Genomic DNA, 23,605 nt, shown 5'->3' with positions numbered 1-23,605 from the left:
CCATCGGGCAAAAGCCCAGTATTATCTGTGCTCAGACTCAAATCCTATTCTGTTCTGCCAAGTTTACTATCACTCAGTTCCCTGAGAAAATTTTTTGAGACTCAGATTTTCTTGTTCATAAGCATTTTTTTTAATTAAAAAAATATTTATTTTTGAGAGAGAAAGCACAAGTGAGGGAGGGCCAAGAGAAAGGGAGACAGAGGATCCAAAGCGGGCTCCACACTGACAGCAGGGAGCCCGATGTGGGGCTCCCATGAACCGCAAGACCATGACCTGAGCCAACGTCAGACGCTCAAACGACTGAGCCACCCGGGTGCCCCTCTTGTCCATAAACATTAAAGGCAAAGGAAACCCCATGATCTCTGGAGGTGGCTTTTTATGCCATGCTTCCTTGTGAGACACTGGGCGCCAGAGGAATCCAATCTCCCCGTGGTTATCTCTGAAGCACGCATGGCCCTGTCTGGCATCCACAAGCCTGACGTTCAGGACCAGGCGTTTCACAATCCTGCTGCTACAACCACTTATGTTCGCTCCGCCCTGTCTAGACTCAGGACTTCCAATTCCTCTTGTCTTCAGCCCTTGCCACAACTATGTGTGCCTGACCGATCACTCAACATGGCTGTGAATCCACCTCTGTCCTTCAGATGCAGTTTTTTGGGAAGCTCTGTGAAGAATACACCCTGAAAGGTACTTTGCAGGTCATCCATTGAACGTTGATTTCAGGGTTTAATCCCATAATCCTATTGCCCTTTTAGTACCCACATCTCAGGGAGGAATCCAACACCCCCACCACACGCACGCAGGGATCTTCTAGTAGGAACGCTCTCATAGTCTCATCTTTAAAAGAGGGAAATTCTGGGGCACCTGGCTGGCTCCGTCGGTTAGGTGTCTGACTCTTGGCTTCAAGAGTCAGCTCAAGTCCTGATCTCACTGACAGTGTGGATCCTGCTTGGCATTCTCTCTCCCTCTCTCTCTGGCTCTCCCCCTGTGTTTTTTCTCTCTCTCTCTCAAAGTAAATAAATAAACATAAAACATTTTTAAATTCCATTGACTTCAAATTGCTGTTAACACCTAGCATATTTTTGTCATATTATAGGTGATTTCCTTCTTCTCTTCTCCGCTAAGTATTTTTGGTAAGCATGACCTCACGAGGGCCAAGGAAGATGGCCTTAGACAGCAGAAAGTCAGAAGCCCATGGGGCACCTGGGTCACTTAGTCAATTAAGCGTCAGGCTTTGGCTCAGGTCATGATCTCACAGATGGTGGGTTCTAGCCCTGCAGCTCAGAGCCTGGAGCTGCTTCAGATTCCATGTCTCCCTCTCTTTCTATGCCTCTCCTGCTCATGCTCTATCTCTCTCTGTCTCTGGAAAATAAATAAATGTAAAGCCAGAAGCCCAGGGCACACCCCATCGCAGGTCCCCACAAGCTGGGGTCTCTGTTATCCTGGCCAACAATGTGCTTCTCATGATCCATCATCTGTGTTTCTGGAACACCTCTAAAGTTTGACACAACAGGTTGATATAGCTCCAGTCTGCCCCATATGGGCCACACAGATCTCTCCCAACATGCCACCATTCACACTCACAGGCAGGCCAATCTCAGGGCCCCTCAGACCTGCGTCTATCAGCGCCGCCCGAGAACTCTGCCATTCAGTAAGTAGTGTTGCTCAATCTTCAACCCATGGGCAGTCAAAATATTCAAAACATTTTGGCTGCCCAGAGGATATCTGTGGTTTGTCAGATATTTTTCCTTTTTAATCTTTTGACTCCCTTTACCCACTTTTTCACTCTCCTCCCTGGTTGCCTCCCCTCTGGCAACCAGACGTGTTTTTTTGGTGGGTTTTGTTTTGTTTTTTGGTTCTGCATATAAGAGAGATCGTGCAGTTTTTGTCTTTCTTCTCTGTGACTTATTTCACTTAGCATAATGCCCTCGAGGTCCATCCGTTTGGTCACAAGTGGCAAGATTTCGTTCTTTTTCTTTTTTTTTTTATGGCTGAATGATATTCCGCTGCGCATATATGAGTATACATATAAATATATTAGAAGGAGTTTCTTTACATGTTCATCTGTAGATCTAGGGGTTATTAGGTTGTTTCTGTATCTTCACTATTGTAAATAGCACCACAGTGAACTCAGGGGTGCTTAGATCTTTTCTCTTTAGTGTTTTCATTTTCTTTGGATAAATACCCAGAAGTTGAATCGCCATATCTGGTGGTTCTATTCTTTAACTTTTTTGAGGACCCTCCATACCATTTTCCACAGTAGCCGCACCAGTTTGCATTCCCACCAACGGTGCACGAGGCTTCCTTTCCTCCACACCGAAACTTGTTATTTCATGTCATTTTGGTAATGTCCATTTTGACAGGTGTGAAGTGGGATCTCATTGTCTTTTTGATTTGTATTTCCCTGATGATGAGTGAGGCTGAGCATCTTTTCATGTGGCTGTTGGCCCTCTGGATGTCCTTTTTTTCAATGTTTTATTTATTTTTGAGAGAGAGAAATAAAATGAGTGGGCGAGAGGCAGAGAGAGAGGGAGACAGAGGATCTGAGGCAGGCTCTGCGCTGATAGCAGAGTCCCATGTGGGTCTCACACTCACGAACCAGGAGATGGTGACCTGAGCCCAAGTCAGACGCTTAACCGACTGAGCCGTCCAGGTGCCCCTCTATGTCTTCTTTGAAAAAAAATGTCTACTTAGACCTTCTGCCCGCTATTGAATGGGATTTTTTCTTTTTTTTTTTTTTTTTTTTTTTTNCGAACCAGGAGATGGTGACCTGAGCCCAAGTCAGACGCTTAACCGACTGAGCCGTCCAGGTGCCCCTCTATGTCTTCTTTGAAAAAAAATGTCTACGACGACCTTCTGCCCGCTATATAGTGTTTTTTTTTTTTTTTTTTTTTTTTTTTTTTTACTATTGAGCTGTATAAGCTTTTTATACATTTTGGGTATTAGCCCCTTACCAGGTAGATGATTTGCAGGTATTTTCTCCCATTTGGCAGACTGTCCTTCCGTTTTTGTTGACAGCTTCCTTTGCTGAACAGAAACTTCTCGAGAACGATGTCATCACGCTGACTTATTTTTGCTTTTGTCAGGCTCAAAAACATCACCAAGACTGATATCAAGGAGCTTCCTGCCCATGTTTTCCTCCAGGGCGTTTATGGTTTGGGGTTTTAAGTTCAAGTCTCTAATCCATTGTGAGTTACTTTGTGTGTGTGTGAAAGAGAGGGGTCCAGTTTTCCCAACACTGTTTACTGAAGACACTGTCCTTTTCCCATTGTGTATTCTTGGCTTCTCTGTAAAGTGATTGACCATACGTGCATGGGTTTATTTCCGGGCTCTTTATGCTGACTCATCAATATTAAATGACATGGGAAACCAGGATAATCTATGCCACCCCGAGTCCATACAGCCTGGGCCATGTCTTACTTATTCCAATCTAGGGGCTCTTCTGTTTCAAAGTGGCAAAGTTCCATGAAGGACAGACCACAGCTTTCCTGCAACAGGGATCTGGCTTCCTGTTCTGGTCCAAATGATGACCATTTAAATCAAGCCCCCCCCTCCCAATTTGTAGGGGAGTGAGTCTTGCCTTTCTCTAAGGGTGGGTACCCCAATCTATATTTTGGCTACTGCAGTCTTGTTTTTCAGGACTTTCTCTCCCAGGAGTTCAGTCCCATGAATCATTAAGGAAAAAGCCATGGAAGATGGAGAGAAAAAGGGATGAAGTAAACACAGCCTTCAGACCCGGACCTCATGGGATCTCACGCCCTGGGCGAACAGGGTGCTGTCTGCTGGAGGGAAGTCAGGTCAGAGACGACGCTCAACTGTGTATCCACAACACCACTGATACTCAGTTAGTTTGTTTATTACATTCAGGGTACAACGATGACTTGATCCTGTCTCACACACGCACATCGGGGAGGAGACGAATAAAAAGAGAAATAAAAACTCCCAATTTCAGGATCTGTGTCCCTGCTCAAAACGAGGCCAACACTGCAATGGCCGATGTTGCCCCAGGTATTTATTTACTTACTTATTTAGGGCACGCGAGCAGGGGGAAGGGGCAGAGGGTAAGGGAGAGAATCCGAGGCAGGCTCCACACAGCATGGAGCCCGACGCGGGGCTCGATCTCACATCCATGAGATCATGACCTGGGCTGAAATCAGGAATCCCAGGGGAGATGCACACCCCACCCCCACGGGCTCACCCAGGAGCGTTAGCCCTAGAGAAACCCTGAACTTCCAAGTGGCTGGTGGACGCCTTTGACTTGGTGTCCAGGGCGGGCTGTGCCCCTGACCCAGCAGGATGGGGATGGGCTCTGGGTATGGCCAGCACCCTACTGCAGAGGCTGTCACGGCCTGAGTCCTCCATGTCGTCCTGAGGAAGGTTCTGGGAAGGCTGGACTTCCCTAGAACTGTGGTGGGGTTCACACGCTCACCAAAGCTGAGCAGACCTCAGTACTGCGCAAGAAACTGAGCAAGGCTGAGGGCAGTTGCTCTTTCAAGGAAGCCCAGACTACCGTGGCATCTTTTCCTCTGCTTCCGTTCCTTGTGTACATCTGCACAAGGCACCTTTGCAAATGCACCAGGGCACACGCCTGGGGGGGCGGGGGGATCCGTCCGTGTGAACACGAAGGGACACACTGAGCTCTGGTGAGAACGTATTTCTGTGTCAAGGAAGACAGACAGGCTGATCTGCAATTGACGTCGTTCAAACTGCAGCTCGTGAGACCCATCGGGTCGGCACGTGTCCTCGAAGTGGGAACAGATCCTCTGATGTGGCTTGCGAGGGATTCAGATGCAGCTGTTCAGAGACGAAGGAAAGCATTTTGCTGGCGGTGGCTGTAGTTAAAACAGGCAGGGGCAAGCCTCTCTTCTAACTTGCATCGGATCCTTTCAGGATGGTACGATCTTAGAGTTTTCATGCAAAGGAGAGCAGAAGCCCAAGGAGTCAGTGCAACTACCTACTCAGGACAGCCCGGCTGCCCGCCCAGGGCATGAACTCAGATCATATCCAGGGGATCGGATCCAGGAACCCAGCTGCCTCTCCTGTCCTTACACTTGCTGCCCCCTCTTGAAAGGCGTCAGTATCACTTTTCTTTTCTCCGGAAAGCTTTGTCAAAGAACCAGGTGGGAGAGGTCTGTTCCCTCCACCGTCTTTCCCTCCAGCATGGGAAGGGTTCCGTCGGAGTCCAAGGCAGGACCGCACGCTTTCCTGATGGGGCGGACGGATACTCTCTGGGGTCCTGTGTGGTGGAGCTCCTGACGTTTTCTGGCTAGAAAGGAGAGGATATTCTCAATCCTGTTGTGTGGCTGCCAGCACCATCCTGGGCAGCAGGTAGTGCAGAATTCCCTTCTCAAGAAGGCGTTCTCTGTCTGCTTTCCCTTATCCTTGTGGCACAGCCTTCCTGACAGGCCGTCAGCTGGATCCCTCAGCCGGTGGGCGTGCTGGTTCCTGGCACACTGGAGCTCCCAAGTCGATTCAGAGTAAATGCACACCAGGAAGTATAAAGCAAGCCAACTTCATGTGAACTGATCCCCGTGAGGGGCAGGGCTTCATGAATCCACTTTCTGGTACATGAGATGCCAGGAAGTGACCGTTCCCTTGGCTGGGTCCCTCCGTGTGAATGCTGGAGGGATGGCCTTTCCTTTGTAGGAAAGCTGCAGAAGCTTTCTGGATGGGATCTATATTTCAGCCAGCAAAATGCTACATCACATAAGCTCTTTGATGCTTGTAAGCATGAGAACAATCTGGGGTCATTTCTCTACTGGCAGGAATCTCTTCTTCAAAATCAGCAAACCAGGGGTGCCTGGGGGGCTCAGTCAGTTGAGCACCTAACTCTCCATTTGGCTCAGGTCATGATCTCGCTGTTCGTGAGATGCAGCCCCACGTCGGGCTCCGTGCTGATGGTGTGGAGCCTGCTTGAGATTTTCTCCTTCTCTCTCTGCCCCTTTCCTGCTCACACTAATCTTCTCTCTCTCTCTCTCAAAATAAATGAATAAACATTAAAAAAAAATACAAATTAAACAAATGAGCAAACCAAGAGGATCCAACTGGTAGCATTTGCTTTTCTGTTACCAACACTCTGTGAAAACACAGGGTGAGCTGTCATCCTCTAAGGCTTTTGCTGTAGGACAGACCTGAGAGCGAGACCTTTGAGCAGATGTGTGAATCTGGGGAATATATTGATTACTCATCATAGGACTATGATGACTATCTTCCTGACTAGCTCGCTGGAGCCCGACTCCCCTCATCCTCTCCTTCAGACAGCGGTGGCCCAGAGACCCTTCCTCGCATGGGAGGCTCAAGCACTGGCATTAGGCATCATTAACCAACTTCCATTGCACGTTATTCACATTCCAAGAATCGAGTGCTCCGGGAAAAACCAAAATTCACCGAAGTTTTAAAAACAGTCTCTTTCTCTGATAGTTTCCAGATCTGCGTTCGAGAGCGTGTGGTAAGCAAACTTCAGAAACCACTGCTCATGGGTAAACGGGTACCCAAAGAAGCTTGGGGTCGTTGTTCTAAATTGCACGTTAGGGTCTGGCTCCTTCCTGCTATTGTCTAGTTGCTTTATAAACGAGATGCTGGGCTAGGACACTGAGCAGCTGGGACCAGGTGCTGGCTGCCGGTGCCACTGCCGTTCAGGAGGCAGTGCGGTGACATCCATAATTGACCCTCAAACAATGTGGGGGCTGGGGCGCTGACCCCTGCCCTGCGCAGGTGAAAATCCACTTGTAACTTTTGACTCTCCCAAAACTGAACTACTGACACCCCACTGTCGGTCAGAAACCTTGCCGAGAACACAAACAGCAGAGGAAGACGTGTTGGGTAAGATCCGTGTATCACGGAACCTATTCTTACAACAAAGTAAAGTGTTGAAAAGGAAACGGGGTTAAAAGAAAAGGTTACCAAATCAGAAGAGGAAATATATTCGGAGCGCTGTACTACATCGGGAAACATCTGCGTGGAAGTGGACCGTGTGGTTCAGACGGGGGCCGCCCTCCTTATTTATACTACAGTAAAACCTCAGATCACAAGGAACTTGTTCTGCAAGGGTTCACGAAGCAAACCTTCGTGATGAATTTTAACTTGATGAAGGAGCGACGTCTCCTAACACGAGTCCTATGTGGCGCCGAACATCACACGATCACAGCTGAGCCAATGGTTCTTGAAATTCGCTGTGATATATGAGTGCTTCGGATGACAAGCATGTTTCCGGAACGAACTGTGCTGGCAAACCAAGGTCCTACTGAACCAGAGACGTTGTGCGGTGCCAGCTGTGGGGTCGTTCCCGCTCGCGGGGCCCGCTCAATCCCATCTCATCCTCCTGTGGCTCCTGCGTGGCCAGGACACAGACCCACTCCACACACAGGGAGGGGACGCTCTAGGGGGTCACACAATCCAAACTCAAGCACACAAAAGTCACGCTTTCCCCCCTTGCTGGAAGATCCCACAATCTTTTTAAAAAATTACGACCATGCTCCAGTAGAACGCATTGTAAGGGACACGGTGCTCCATGGACGTAACCACACTGCATCTATATCACGAGGCTGGGCGGGGGTGGCACTCAGAGGTCTGGATAAAGACAGGCTCGAGAAGACACACAACACGGGGCAGCTGGTGGCTCAGTCGGTTGGGCATCCGACTTCGGCTTAGCTCACGATCTTACGGTTTGTGAGTTCGAGCCCCGCGTTGGGCTCTGTGCTGACAGCTCAGACCCTGGAGCCTGCTTCAGATTCTGTGTCTCCCTCTCTGTCTCTCAAAAATAAATACAAATAAAAAAGAAAAAGAAAATACACAGAAAACTGAGCTGGGCTATAGGCATTCTGTGCGAGTCTCCCATTCCACTTATACAACTTTCTCTCTGCTCTTGTTTCATAATTTTGCATACGGAACACTTTAGAAAGGTGCAGAGCCATCACGGCGTGCCTGGGTGGCTGTGAGAGTCTGACCTCAGCTCAGCTCACAACCTCACGGTTCGTGAGTTTGAGCCCTGTGTCAGGCTCTGTGCTGACAGCATGGAGGCCGCTTGGGATTTCCTCTCTTCGTTTTCCTTTCTCCCTGCCCCTCCCCTGCTCGTGCTCACTCTCAAAATAAATAAAAGAACTCTCTCTCAAAATAAAGAAATAAACTTAAAAAAACAAGAGTGATCACAACCTGTGTTGTTTCTACATCACAAACCTGTGGCTCAGCCCTCAGGACATAGCTTTCTGCTCTCAATGCGTGGACATTCCCAACAGAGGGAACTTGGACTGTTCCCAAGCCAGGAACACAGAGTTGCCGCAGGGTTCACGCTGCGTGTGCCAACACTGACCCCCAGTGGCAGCACTGGCTCAACACACTCTCTCAGGAGCGCTTGACCGTCCTTCCTGATCCACTAGCTAGCTGGGGGGGAGGGGGTCCTTTCATTTATTTATTTAAGTTTATTCCTCTATTTTGAGAGAGAGAGCGCGTGCAGGAAGGGGGACAGAGAAAGAGGGTGAAGGAAAGAGAGAGGGAATCCCAAGCAGGCTCCAAGCTGTCAGCGCAGAGCCCAACTTTGGGCTTGAACCCAGAAACCATGAGATCATGACCTAAAGTCAGATGCTTAACCCACTGAGCCAGCCAGGCGCCCCTAGAGACCGGATACTTTTTTTTTTTTTTTCCTAGGAGAGATAGAGACAGCGTGAGCAGGGGAGGGTCAGAGAGAGAGGGAGTCACAGACTGAAGCAGGCTCCAGGCTCTGAGCTGGCAGTCAGCACAGAGCCCGACGCGGGGCTCGAACCCACGAACCGCGAGATCATGACCTAAGCGAAAGTCGGACGCTTAACCGACCAAGCCACCCAGGCGCCCCAAGACCGGATTCTTACCAGACCCTGGCAACCCGAGTGAAAATACTGCATCTTTTGAGAAGCATGGAACTCACGGCAGCTAAAATTTTAGCTTTACAACTTAATTTTTAATAACTGTATAATTTTTAATAACTATTCCTAAAGGTGTTGTTTTACTGGTGGGCATCCCTAGACACCTCTGGGCACCTACGTGCAGGCCTCTGATACTGTGACAGCTCCCGTCGGGGCCAGATGACTCTGTGGGAGACTTTCCATCTGGTGCCCCAAGCAGATTAGGGCTTTGAAACTGGAAATCACCTGAGAACACAGAGCACCTTCCATCTGTGAGGAGCAAAGCACTATGATGACAGTATTTTCATACCTGCCTTGACGGGGCAAATGGAAAAAGGGCCCCAGGTAGTTTTGTCCTTTTTAAAAAATGTTTATTTATTTATTTATTTATTTATTTGAGACAGAGAGAAACAGAGCGCGAGCAGGGGAGGGGCAGAGAGAGAGGGAAGCAGGATCCAGACTCTGAGCTGTCAGCACAGAACCTGATTTTGGGCTTGAATCCAGAAACCTTGAGATCATGACCTGAGCCCAAGTCGGATGCTCAACCGACTGACCCACCCAGGTGCCCCATTAGTCTTTTTTTTTTTTTTTTTTTTGACACAATGATTTTTGAAAATGATTTACCAAAAGACTTTTTAACTTCATGGTAACAGTGCAATGGTACCCTATAAAGCTCACATTGATAAATTTTAGATTGGTCATTTTTTTTAAGTTTATTTGAGGGAGAGAGAGAGCACATGCAGGGGAGGGGCAGAGAGAGAGAGAGAGAGACAGAATCTGAAGCAGCTCCAGGCTCTGAGCTGTCAGAAGCCAGCCCGATGCAGGGCTCGAACTCATGAACCAGGAGATCATGACCTGAGCTGAAGTCAGACACTCAACCGACTGAGCCACCCAGGTGCCCCCAGAGCATTTTCTACTTTATGGGACGGATACAGTATTTTTGGGTGCAGCCATTTTGGGGCACTGAATTTGTAAGTCTGTAACTTGTAAATTAACTCAGGTACCTCATTCCATCAATGCGCATGACTTATCATTGCTGTTTGCATGACTTATGGAAAGAGCATTGCCATGTTCCCCTCACCCCTAATCACATCCAGTGGTGACCAACCATCTCCTGCCTGCGTCTCAGGGTCTAGACGTGAGAGACTGAGAGAACCATGTGCTCGCATGAATACAGAAGGGAGAGTTTCCCGGAAAATGCAAAATTCCAGGAAAACAGCTTGGCATTATTTGGGAGGTGATTATATTTACTGATTCGAGGACCCTTTGATTAATGAGATGAAGACATGGGGTGCCCAGGTGGCTTAGTTTGTTAACTGTCTGACTTCAGCTCAGGTCATGATCATATGGTTCATGAGTTCGAGCCCACTTCCAGTCCTGTTTTCCTCTCTCTGGCCCTCCCTCGCTCATGCATGTGCCCATATTCTCTGTAGCTCTCTGAAAACATACACATTAAAACAAAAAAAGAAGATGAAGATGTGCCTTGGGATACACTTTGGTTTCCATAAACTTAAGTATCTTTTCAGGGAAGATCTGATTCCTTGGGCCATCTACGTGAGGGTATTTTCTTTTAATGCACATCTGTTCTCTTCAGACTCAGGTTGAGCCACTCCCATTTTCTCAAGGAAAAACAAGCAGTAATGTCTGCACACTTTCTAATCAAGCTCTGACTGAGTTTACTCACATCACAGAGCTTCCCAGAGTGTGAGGCGGGGCTCTGTAATCGCCCATCTCACAGGGTGGTAGTGTTACACCCACTATCCGGATGGGGGACACGGAGACAGAGGCCTCCTCGGCTCCGTGGGATCGAAAGTTTTGCTCTCACACCCTAAGGGCAGATGCCCGCACTCAGCTACAGATCGGTGGCTTGGGAGTGGATTTATAAAAACAAGGGCAGAAAGTTCCATCACCAACACTACATGCTTGATAGACGCGAGCATAGTATCAAACGTGCATAAGACATAGTGAATGTGAACGACATCGGGAAACACAAGTAGATGGCCAGATGTGCTCAACCACTTGGCCCCGGAGAGCTGGCAGATGCTGCGTCTGTGTAAGGAAGAGGACAGTCACTTCACGGTGCTGCTAGGCGGACACGATGCGATCACAGAAGGAAGCATGGGCAGCGGGCCGCGCCGCCACCTGCCACCACTTATTTTATTACGTGTGGTCCTGCCCCTATGGTGTCAGGCCCAGGCAACTCCTTTCCAGGCCAATAATTAATCTATCACATTGCAGCTTCATTATGAACCTTGATTTCCAGGAAAAGTCACTCTTCATTAAAAAAAAAAAAAAAATCCCAGAAAACACTCCACCAGCATATAAGGCTCTTCCTCCTCTTCCAGCTTTGTATTATTCAAACAGACCACAGGAGGGGTGGTAAGTGGAACTTCGTTACAGGTTTAATTTCTATTTCTCCTTAGGAGTGAACTTGAGCACTTTTCCACTTATTTAGGCACCGCTTACATTTCTTTTTTGTGAACTTTCTATGAATATCTATCTTGGTCAGCAGGGCACCTTTTTCTTTTTTTTTAGTGTTTGTTTATTTATTTTTGACCGGGGAAGAGAAAGAGAGAGAGAGGAAGCAAGACATGGAGGGGCAGGGAGAGAGGGAGGGAGAGTATCCCAAACCCAGTGTGGGGCTCCAACGCACAAACCGTGAGATCACGACCTGAGCCGAAACCAAGAGTCAAATGCTTAACAGACTGAGCCACCCAAGTGCCCCCTTTTTCTTTGTTTTTAATTTGAACTAGACACACAATGTTGTGTTAGTGTCAGGTGTACAACACAGTAAATCAACACATCTATACATTATTCAACGCCCACCACAGCAAGTGTCGTGTCGCACTGTACGTTATTACGATATTATCGACGATAGTCTCTAAGCTATATTTTTCATCCCTGTGACTAGAAGCTTGTCTGCCTTAATCTGCTTCACCTACTTCGCTCACTCCCCTACCCCAGCCTCTCTGACAACCACCAATTTGTTCTCTGCATTTAGGAGTCTGTTTCTGTCTTTTAGTTTTTAGATTCCACATATAATTGAATGCACAGAAAAGATACGCCATATACACATGACAGAATATTATTCAGCTGTAGAAAAGGATGAAATCTTGCCATCTGCAGTGACATGGATGGACCTACAGGGACTCACACTAAATAAGATTAAGTCAGACAAAGAAAGACAATACCCTATGATTTCACTTCTATAAGGTTGCTATTGCTTTTCTGTTTCTAACAGCCCCATTCCACATTGGTCATTTGGACTTTTACTTGGCTTATAACATTCTCTTTCCCTTCCTCTCTCCCTGTCTTCTGTCATTCAAGAATTTAGTTTTCCTTGAAGTCAAATACACCAGTGTTTTGGGAAAGTATCCTTTAGTTTCATTTTGCAGATGAATTCACTCCTGTTTTCTGCTAGTAACTTCAGTGGTCTCCATTTTTATATTTACATTTCTGATTCATTTGTTTTTTATCCTCAGATTGACAGTGAAAATGTACACAATTTTCTCGTTCTCTGTAGGGCTATTCAATGGTCTCAAATCCCTGGCATTAAGAAGTTTATTTCCTTCCACGGGTCTGACATATGATCTACATTGTATATCAATATCTGTCTTCAACTTGCTCCAGAGTTTCTTCTGGGTTCCACTGAACTATTGTGGCCAATACGATATTGTCTGAATTACAGAGGCTTAAGAGGCCTTTTAAAACTAGTTAGGCTTATCCATCCCCCTTGATTTTCAGAGTTTTCCTGGCTAGTTATTGCTTGTTTATTTTTCCAAGTAAAGTTTATAACCAACTTATTTAGCTCTAACACAAAACCTGTCAACAAATAGTGTTGAATCTTCACATTTAAGAGCACGGCATGTCTTCCACGTGTACAATCTACTTCTGGGTGTCTCCGTGGAATTTTATATGCTTTGAATGGTTCCTATAAAGTTTTTCCCTAGGTTCTATTTGTCTATATCATGAATATATTTACTTATGTTGCACTGAGAAAAAAAAAAAAACTCACACAAATTAGAAATGCCCACAACAAAATTTATGCTGTCACCTTTTGTTGGAGAAAAAGCGATAATACTTAACTGTAATTAGCAAAGAGGTGTGAACAGCCAAGCCCTCTAGTGTAATTAAATAGAATCCCTACTCAAACACAAATGTGGCTTACAGAGTACATGAAACATTAGAAGACTCTTTTTTTTGTAAGAGAGAGAGAGCACATGTGCATGTGCATGAGGGAGGGAGAGGCAGAGGGACAGAGAGGGGGAGAGACAGAGAGAGAGAATCTCAAGCGGGCTCCATGCTCAGCACAGAGCCCAGTCTCTGTGGAGCTCAATCTCACCACCATGGGATCATGACCCATGAGCCAAAATCAAAAGTCAGATGCTCAACCCAGTGAGCCACCCAAGTGCCCCTGGAAGATATTTTCCAATAATTTGTGGCCAAAATTGAGATGCAAATTACAGGCTAAAGAGTTAATGGACTTTTCAAACCATTCTCAGTGGGTTTAAGTCTGTTCTATCACCAAGCAAATGGCATTGCTGATGTGGCCATGGCAAGTAAAGACTTGCTTAGATTACACAGCTAAAAGAAGAGATTGTCTTAAGAATCATTACGTAATTTTATTCAGGGTTATTTAGACACAGATAAGAATGGCTGCAGGCATTTCTGTGGACAGGTGGCCTCTGCCATATCTGGGTCAAGTACAGCCTTAGCTCCTGCCACATGCAAATCCTTCTTCAAACTGGAAACCAACAAGATTTGGTTGTCTTCACAGCTGAGAGCTGATTTGCACAGAGCATTAAACTATAGCCATGAAGGGGTACCTGGGGAGCTCAACTGGTTGAGCACCAGCCTCGATTTCAGCTCATCTCAGGATCCCAGGGTTGTGGGGTGGAGTTTTGCGCTGGGCTGTGTGCTGACAGCACGGAGCCCGCTTGGGATTCTCTCTCCCTGTCCCTCCTCTGCTTGCGTGCGTGATCGCGCTCCCACTTTCTCGCTCTTAAATATAAATAAATAAACTTTAAAAAATGGCGATGAAAAATATCTTGCCATTTGTAACAGCGTGGATGGAACTAGAGTGTTTTATGCTAAGTGAAATAAGTGAGAGAAAGATGAGTATCATGTGATTTCACTCACATGTGGAATTCAAGAAACACAATAGGGGAAGGGAAGGAAAAATAAGATACAAATAGAGAAGGAGGCACTTATAAGAGACTCTTAAATACAGAGAACAAACTGAGGGCTGCTGGAGGGGAAATGGGTGTGGGGATGGGTTAAATGGGTGACAGGCATTAAGGAGGGAACTTCTTTTTTTATTTTTTAAATGTATATTCATATTTGAGAGAGAGAGGGGTTAGGGGGAGAGAGAGACAGAGCACAACAGGGGAAGGGCAGAGAGAGAGGAAGACACACAATGTGAAGCAGGCTCCAGGCTCTGAGCTGTCAGCATAGAGCCTGATGCAGGGCTCGATCCTATGAACTGTGAGATCATGACCTGAGCCGAAGCTGCACACTCAACCGACTGAGCCACCCAGGTGCCCCAGGCGGGTACTTTTTGGAATGAGCACTGGGTGTTCTATGTAAGTGATGAATCACTAAATTCTACTCCTGAAGCCAAGATTACACGATGTTAACTAACTTGAATTTAAATTTAAAAAATAATTTAAAAAATAACAACAACAACAAAAAACCATGACTTTAACAGGGAGAAGAAGCGTTAAGTTCAGGGCATTAAACTCATATATTTTTAAAGTGACATGTAACGAACTGGAACATTTCAACAAAGCTACTGTTAGATTCAGAAGGGAAATAATTGTCATGGGGACATGTATTAACACATTTAAATTTTGAAGTATGGTGTTACTCTTTTTTTAACCAAAGTTGAATCTGATTTGGCTTTTTGGCTGGGAAATAAGGGCTTGCTGTGCCGATTCATTTACAGGGCAAACATTCTCCATAAACCGAATTGGCTAGATCTATAAACCCAAGATCTTGACAAAAACCGATTTAACATTTGAGAGAAGAGTTTTTAAAATTTCATTAAAAAAACACTATAGTGGCAGGACGCCTGGGTGGCTCAGTCGGTTGAACATCTGACTCTTGATTTTAGCTCAGGGCATGCTACTCAGGGTTGTGGGATTGAGCCCCGTGTCGGGCTCTGCACTGAGATATTCTCTTTTTCTTTCCCTCTGCCCCTTTGCCCACTCGTGCTCTCCCTTTCTCACTCTCTAAAATAAAATAAAATTGAAAAACACCCACTATATTGGCAAATGTGAGGGAATGTTGGCAATATTTCAATTTCCTTGAACCCTACTGATAATGTATTAGGTTCAGAAAATGCCTATACATCCATCACCATGTAGAGTTACAATATCTTGGGGAGTGGGGACATTAAACTAACTGTGGTGATTATTTCATGATACATACATACGTCAGATCATTATGTTGTATGCCTGTAAATATCAGGATGTTCTATGTCAATTATATCTCAATCAAATAATAAAAAGAAATGGGTCAGCTTTGCTGCTTCATAGCCCAGATCAACATGTGAGTAAAAATCAGCAGCTCGGAGGGGCACCTAAGTGGCTCAGCTGGTTAAGCGCCCGACTTTGGCTTAGGTCACGATCTCATGGTCTGTGGGTTCGAGCCCCACATCGGGCTCTGTGCTGACAGTTCAGTGCCTGGAGCCTGCTTTGGATTCTGTGTCTCCCTCTCTCGCTACCTGTCTCCACTCATGCTCTGTCTTTCTCTCTCTCAAAAATAAAATTTAAAAAAAAAACATAAAAATTAAAAAAAAATTCAGCAGCTAGGAATTCTACCTTGATACTACTGAAAAATATAACAAGGATAAAAACAAGAGTATGATGTCAAACTGGTCTTTTTTACTGTTTAAATTTTATGTAGAAACAATGTATACAATTTCAACAACTACATCATACCTAAATCTAATACGCCTTTACGGAAATAACACTTCATAATCTAAAAAATTCTTCCACATATATTATTTGATTTCTTTGTCTGTTTCTATCACATTTGTTCCTTCAGGAAAGAAATCTTCAAATGGTATTTTTAAAAATGCCTACGAGTAATGAGTGTAATTATTATTTGATAAATCTTGATAAGGTTTTTCTTATATCTCCCAGAAGTCAATAACTCCAGGGTGATTGAGTAACAAGCCCTTTACCAGTCAAATGGCTTCCAAATCTTGTCCCTTGACAGATTTGAAAGAGAACTTAATCAGGTACAGATAAAAGACTATTTGAGGGGCGCCTGGGTGGCTCAGTCAGTTAAGCATCCAACTTTGGCTCATGTCATGATCTCATGGTCTGTGGGTTCGAGCTCCCCGACAGGCTCTGTGCTGACAGTGGGGAGCCTGCTTGGGATGCTCTCTCTCCTCCCTCCCCTCTGTCCCATCTCTCTCTCAAAATAAAACTAAAAAAATAAATAAATAAAACTTGAATAAGCTTCCTTTCGAAGCACGGTTGAGGAGTTTGGAAATGGCAGATTCAGGAAAGGAAAGAGGGCCATGCGGCCCCCAAGCCGTCGGCGAGTCAATAGAGTGTAAGCTCAGTCAAGTTCATCTGACCAAGGACCCCCAATCGTGCTGACTGGTGCCTGTTTCTGATGTAGCATGGGCAGGGATGCGAGAAGCCATGTGCAGCTTTGTGCCACTACCCAGACTGAAAGTACAAAACTCAAACAACCAGACTGATCTAGGATTCCATTTCTAGAAGGTTCTGTGAAGCAGCGAGAAGCACACCCGGTTAGCAAGAAGCCCCTGTGGGGTTAGTACTCACGTTCGAGCCCCTTCCCAAAGCAGGCTGTGACGTGTCCCCATCGCTGTCCACCCCGGACCGCCCGATCTGCTCGGCCTGGAACACAGATGCGCACCAGGTCATTTCCAGGTCAAAGGTCAAGTGAGTCCAGGCAAAAGGTCTTCCTTGCTATTACTGCAGCCACAGATACCAGCTCAAGGCAGCAGCCTCTGTGCTAGATGGGAATCTTGGGCCCCATCCCTCAGCTCAGGAGCCCAGAAGCCCCTAACCAAAGCCCTCACTGATCTGAAAACCAGTTGTGAAATCGGTGACTCATGGGGAGGTGTTTTCTCTGCATTTTCCCCAAAGCATATTATCAGCTCAGAAAACACGCAAGAAGAAAACAGTAGGTAGTGGGTCTGGGCTGACTGAGAGTGCTCTGGAAACCAATTAAGTCACTGGTTTTGGGGGCTTTCTGAAACCGCTCAGTGACTGCAGGCAGACGTAATTCACCAGATGTCTCACTCTCTGTCCGCAAGAGGTAAACAACAATGGTATCTCACCCCACTGTGCACAACCATGTTTACTGATGGTTTGCGGGTCATCAGCTACAGAATCACTGGAGATACAGCTCAAGCTGCCCACCCCCCCGCCCCCAGTGAGAATCTCTGGGGAGAGGATCTAAGAGTCCAATTGTTAGGCTAGGTCTAGAGGGTGATTCTTAGGTACTTTTGCAGAACCACTGGGCTACAAGGGTAAATAATGCCCAAATAGTAGAAAATTATCATGTTTTAAAACCATGAAATCACCAAAGTTTTATTTTATTTATTTATTTTTGAGGGAAGGAGCATCAGAGTGGGAGGGGCCAGGAGAGAGGGGAACAGAGGATCCCAAGTGGGCTCTTCGCTGACAGCACTGAGCCCAATACGGGGCTCGAACTCATGAACCGTGAGATCATGACCTGAGCCAAAGTCAGACATTCAACGGACTGAGCCGCCCAGGCGCCCCTAAAATACCAAAGCTTTAAAATAAGGAAAGATATGTGCTCTCAGCTACTTCAGCCAAAATGCTATCCCTTAAGTATATCTGTTGAGATTACACACACACACACACACACACACACACACACACACACACATTTTTTGCTTTAAGGAGACAGCATGAAGACCTACATTAGCTTCAAATTGCCTTGACATTTCTCCGTTCTTGGTGTTCTGTTCTATCGAGACATCTGTAGATTATCTGGCACCCTAACATTTTAGGACTCACTTAAATAATGATTTTGCCCGGGGCGCCTGGGGGGCTCAGTTGGTTAAGCATCCGACTTTGGCTCAGGTCATGATCTCATAGTTTGTGGGTTTGAGCCCCACGTCTAGCTCAGAGCCTAAAGCCTGCTTTGGATTCTGCATCTCCCTCTCTCTCTCTGCCCCTCCCCTGCTCATACTCTGTCTTTCTCTGTCTCAGAAATAAATAGAACATTAAAAAACATAAAAAAAATAATGATTTCGCCCAACCCTCCCAGGGTTAATGAAGAAAAGTGTGAACCAAGTACAGTGGGAATGAGGGACGAAGGGCCCGGGCTCTGGACGGACAGGCCAGTGTGAACGCGGGCCGTCACCGGCCCCAGGGTCAGCTCAGAGGCACACAGCCTGCCTCCCCGCCCCCCGCCCCCGCCTGTGTGAGAGGCTGCACGCTACCTCCCTCAGCAGGTGTCCAGGTGAGGCGACGCTGCACTTGGCACAGCCCGTCAAACCAGGAAGCGGAGAGGAGCAAGGCATGGGGAGGCTGGGACCCAACACGAGAGATCACGCGGCAAGGAGAGGGCCTGCGACCGGGTGAGAGGAGCCCAGGGCAAAGCCACATAAAGTAAGGGAGAGGGGGAGACGAGGCGTGGGAGAGGCAGCCCGATCCCTGCCTGCCGGAGGGGGCGCCGAGACGCCAGGGCAGCAAGGGTCTCGCAGCCTTGGTGTCTTCCCCGGTGGTGGCCTAAGCCAAGCAGCCAAAGGCGATCTTAGTTTGCTTAAAATAGGAGCATTTCTCGATTTTGTACTGGCTGTGCTGGCAGGCCCTTTTGTCCAAAGGAGTGCGACTCCAGAGGGCCCTGAGATGTCGGTGTGAGGAAACCGTAGGTTTTACTGGGCCCTGGTTCCGCCAGGATCCAGCAGGGCAGTGAGGAATGCGGGCCTGGAGAGCGGGACCTCCCAAATTTCTGGAACCCAGACACCCCGCGTCTATAGAGTGAAGGGAACGTCAAATGCAAAAGTGTAAATTTGCAATTTCAAGTAATCCTGACCTGGCCAGAAAGAAGGGAAGGGAGGGGAGGGGAGGAAGAGAAAGGGAAGGGAATGGGAGAGGAAGGAGGAGGGGTGAGGAGGGAGGGGAGAGAAAAGAAGAAGGGGTGAGGAAGGATAGGGGAATGAAAGGAGGAGGGGGGAGAGAAAGGAAAAGGGAGGGAAGAGAAAAGGGGAGGGGGGAGAGGAGGGAAAGGAAGAGAGGGTGAGGAGGGGAGGGGAGAGAGAGGAGGAAGGGGGAGGGGAGAGAAAGGAGGAGGGGGAGAGAGAGGAGGGGCTGGGAGGAAATTCAGGTTGGGGAAAAGCAAAGCACAAGGGATCTAAGAGAAGTAGGTTGAGCACGGATTTTCGAAGGCCACCCGCAGGCCTGAGGGAGAGCGCGTGTGACCACAAACAAGAAGAGATCCACAACCGAAACGAAAGCACCAGGACACAGGAAGAGAGCAACGAGCCCTGCGTGTGCTGCTTCGAGCTCCTGAGCCCCACCCGGACCCCCGCCTTCTCCCTGGAGCTCAGCGTCCTCCCCCCTCTGAACCAGGAGCCACCACGGCCGGGGGTGTCACAGCCTGTCCGGCCCGGAGTGAGCCCGGACCCTGAGCACCACGACTTCTGCGTGCTCCCCGTCCTCATCGGCAAAGGGGTGCGAGTGGTCCCAGCCCTCAGCCCCCAGAACGGGGGACACGCGACACACTGGCGCTCAGGGCCGTGCTGGCTGAGGGGCTTCCCAGCGACGCCAGGCTGCCCTTCCCCCGTGCCCAGAACAGAACACAAACACGGAATCAGGGCCCCACATTGGCCAGACTGGTTTTGTCCTTTTAATCTCGCTGACTAGGAAGCAGAAGGCACCAGGGATCAGCAAAACACACCTTTCCGACACGGGTGCCATGCATGTGCCCGCACAGGAGGGCTCGTGGCCGTGTGTCCCGCCAGCAAATGCAAAATTATCACCCTGCTTGATTCCACAATCAGGTCCGGATGCTTCCAGTCACTTCACTGCATATAAGTAAGTTCCCTTTCACCGGAAGAAACGAATATTCCTAAAACTATTTAGAAAAATTCCAAGATACGGGTAGTACAAACATCTGAAGCCACTATTTTTACACAATGCGGAATCATCCGTGTGTTCGGTCCATTACCTTACTACTGCTCCTTTTATTAACTTTGAAAAATCCCAGAAACTTTTTCTTCTCTCTATCTGTCTCGTCGTTGCCAAGCGATGATTTTCTAAAGGTTTCTGCGGAGAAAAGAAAAGTATCGTTATCATCAACCTACGGAACGAGAAGGAACCGCACACTTTAAAAATCTCGACGGCGCGCCTGGGCGGCTTAGTCGGTTAAGCGTCCGACTTTCGCTTAGGTCATGATCTCGCTGTTCGTGGGTTCGAGCCCCGCGTCGGGCTCTGTGCTGACTGCCAGCTCAGAGCCTGGAGCCTTTTTCAGAGTCTGTATCTCCCTCTCTCTCTGGCCCTCCCCTGCTCACGCTGTCTCTCTCTCTCTCCTAGAAATAAATAAAAATATTAAAAAAAAAATCTCGACAAATGAATCCTCCACCCTTAAACTTTATTTTGGTTTTTATAGGACAGTCAAAACACCGTTTCTTTCAAAGCACTTCGAGGAGCGCCTGGGGGGCTCAGTCCATTAAGTGTCTGACTTCAGCTCAGGTTGTGATCACACAGTTTGTGGGTTCGAGCCTGGTGTCAGGCTCTGTGCTCATAGCTGGGAGCCTGGAGCTGCTTCAGATCTGTGTCTCCCTCTCTGCCCCTTCCCTGCTCACACTCTGTCCCTCTCTCTCTCTCTCTCTCTCAAAAATAAATAAATGAAAAAAAATTTTTAATAAAAAAAAAGCATTTCAAGCCACCTCAATGCCTCCAAGTCCCATTTACAAAATCACTAAAGGTTCTCACAATCTTCGGTGAGTTGGGTGGCGTTTTTCTCTGAGTGGGATTGAGCCCTGTGCATGAATGAAAAAAACAAAAAACAAAAATAAATAAATCAAGAAGTTCTAGGGTCGAACTGTCTGCTGGAAAAATAAAGTGAACTACACATACTGTTTTATATTCACTAGTAGCTACATGAAAAAGAACCAGGTGTGCGATATTAATAATGTGTTCTGTTTAATCCAATACTGCTAAAATATTATCATGCCATCACATAATTGAGAGAAAAATTATGAATGAAACTTTTTTTTTGAGAGAGAGAGAGCAGGGAAGGGGCAGAGAGAGAGGGGGAAGAGGATCTGAAGAGGGATCTGTGCTGACAGTGAGCCTGATACAGGGGGCTCACGAGTGGGGGGCTCATGAACCATGAGATCATGACTGAGCCATCCAAGTGCCCCCTTAATGAAACATTTTAAATTCACTTTGGTGCTGGGGTGCATGGGGGGCTCAGTCGGTTAAGCATTTGGCTTTGGCTCAAGTTACAATCTAAGGGTCAGTGGGTTCGAGCCTTGATCGGGCTCTGTGCTGACAGCTCAGAGCCTGGAGCTGCTTCGGATTCTGTGTCTCCCTCTCTCTCTGCCCCTCCCCTGCTCATGCTCTGTCTCTCTCTCTCAAAAATAAACATAAATTTTTTAAATTCATTTTGATGCTGAGTGTGCAGGTCACACCGCACATCTCAGCTTGGACCGGCCACACTTCAAGTGCCCGAGAGCCACACGTGACTGGGGCGGGGACATCTGTGTTAAACATCTGCCTGAAAATTATGAGTGAGGTGAAAACGCTAACTAAATAAATAAATCAACAGCCTTCTGGCTTGAAGAAGGCCAGTCGCTTCCATAACATGGACTGGCCTTGATGGTCTGCCCAGGCAGTATCTGAGAGAACCATCTATGATCTTCCAGGATTCGCGTTTCCAGGTCTGCCTTCCACAACTCAACCCGAATGTCGTTCTTCCCGATTACGTTCTCCAGGAGCCCCCACCATGTCCCAGACGGGGACGTCGAGGCCCAGGCTTTTCAGGCAGCTGGCAGCACCATCAAGGGTGATAACGGACAGGCTGTATCGGCGTCAGGGAGGACTTAGGCCAGCTCCAGACCCCTGCCTCCAGGGTGGGGCCCAGCGCCTGCATTCACTCCCTCCTCCCCCCTCCTTGGTGCAGGGCTGTGGTTGAGAACCTGCTGAACCCAGGTCAGGAGCGCTGAGGGCATGCCTCGCCGGCTTCCTCCTCTGCGGCGGGGGTGGGGGAGCTGGGGGGGCGCCGAATCAGATAACCGCCTGGTACGCATGGCATCCCCAACGTCTCTGACGGCCACTCTCCAAAGGCCACTCCAGGCCTCTGTCATGAACTCATGCTTTTCTGCTCTTCCAAGGCCCTCTGACATGGCAAGTGGGGAGGGGGGAATTGGGGTGCTCCTGAGGGATGGAAAGATGAATTTCCCGGGACCATGGCCAGCTGCTGGAGAGCCTGACTGCCAACCCACAGGTAGGAAAATGTGGACAGGATCGTACGGTCTGCCATCGGAACATCAACCAAAACAAGGTAAGCAGCAGGCCTAACTTCTTTATCTGCTGGCCTAAAATTTCATCTTCCGATTAGAGAGCACATACAAGGGCGCCTGGGTGGCTCAGTAGGTTAAATGTCCGACTTTGGCTCAGGTCATGATCTCACGGTTTGTGGGTTCGAGCCCCGCATCGGGCTCTGTGCTGACAGCTCAGAGCCTGGAGCCTGCTTTGGATTCTGTGTCTCCCTCTCTCTCTGACCCTCCCCTGCTCACACTGTCTCTCTCAGAAATAAGTAAAACATTAAAAAATAAATAAAAAAAATAAATAGCACACAGAACACTCAGTATGTTAGTAGCAAGCGCATCAACGTGAATTCTGCCTCTCCAGTGAAGTCAAACCCCAGCACCTCCATTCCTTAAATTGTTCTGGGAGCAGCAAAGGTCTGGGTTTTAGTACCAAGGCCCAGGCCTTGTGCGTGCAGGCGACTCCAGCTGAGCCCCTGGTGCCCTCTGACCCAGATCGGTGAGCGAGCAGCTCCGATCATGAGGCATGCATCCACACACACACGCGTGTGCACACAGGTTTCCTGGCTGATGGCACAAAACCCGCCACTCCAGGCACCGAGCTATGAAGGGTGCCCTGTGCTACGCTACACGGAGGGGAGTGACAGTGGGCATCAGCAGGTGTATTTATAACCGATCGCGTGTCTAGAATCAAGGGGCGTGTGACACGGATGTGGTGAAACCCGTGATATGCTAGAACCCAGCAGGTGAACAGGACAGGGAGCATGTGGCTGGCACATAGGCTATTCCGCCAACCACAGACACAACAGACGGATCAGGAAACTGTCGCAGAATCGAGCTTCTATTTCTCTCCCTGAACAGCAGCAGAGGCTGGTCACCAAGTCTGCAAGACTGGAGGCCGAGGGGCGGCCCAAACACCAGAGCTGCCGGCAGCGATCCAACCGGCTCTCTCTCGTGTGGCCACAGGTGTGGACTGTCTGGAGGCAGTGGGGCCCCCAGACAGTTGGTCTCAGGTATGGAGGCGAGGGACTGGTGACTCTGTGCTGAGAGGCGCCTTCTGGGAGGCCTCTGGGCCCCAGTAGATCAGGCAGAAGGTCGGAGCACCAGCCCTGGGTGTTTCTCAGTGTTCCCGTGGACAGGTGCCCACCACGCATCACAGCCAGTGACTTACCACGGACGCACAGCCCGGCTGGGAGAACACATACACTCCCTGCTTCCA

At 48.0% G+C, this 23,605-nt stretch overlaps 1 protein-coding gene across 5 annotated transcripts in view; it reads right to left on the bottom strand.

The window, feature by feature from the left end:
- COBL (cordon-bleu WH2 repeat protein) overlaps positions 1-23,605 on the bottom strand; it is a 223,593-nt gene that overhangs the window by 97,525 nt on the left and 102,463 nt on the right. For 3 of the 5 annotated variants that reach the window (XM_039235694.1, XM_039235693.1, XM_039235696.1), the window contains exons 5-6: positions 20,061-20,158; positions 16,676-16,750 (exon numbers count right to left, since the gene is read on the bottom strand). In XM_039235694.1, coding sequence (XP_039091625.1) covers positions 16,676-16,750; positions 20,061-20,158 — 173 coding nt within the window. The remainder of the gene's footprint in view (positions 1-16,675; positions 16,751-20,060; positions 20,159-23,605) is intronic. The other 2 variants (XM_039235695.1, XM_039235697.1) reach the window with 1 other exon arrangement.

The sequence above is a fragment of the Hyaena hyaena genome, unplaced genomic scaffold (genome assembly GCF_003009895.1).
Source record: "Hyaena hyaena isolate Hyena2069 unplaced genomic scaffold, ASM300989v1 scaffold_101, whole genome shotgun sequence".
Taxonomy (NCBI): Eukaryota; Metazoa; Chordata; class Mammalia; order Carnivora; family Hyaenidae; genus Hyaena; species Hyaena hyaena.
Note: the sequence above shows the minus strand (reverse complement) of the source record. Positions and strands in the feature narration are given on the sequence as shown.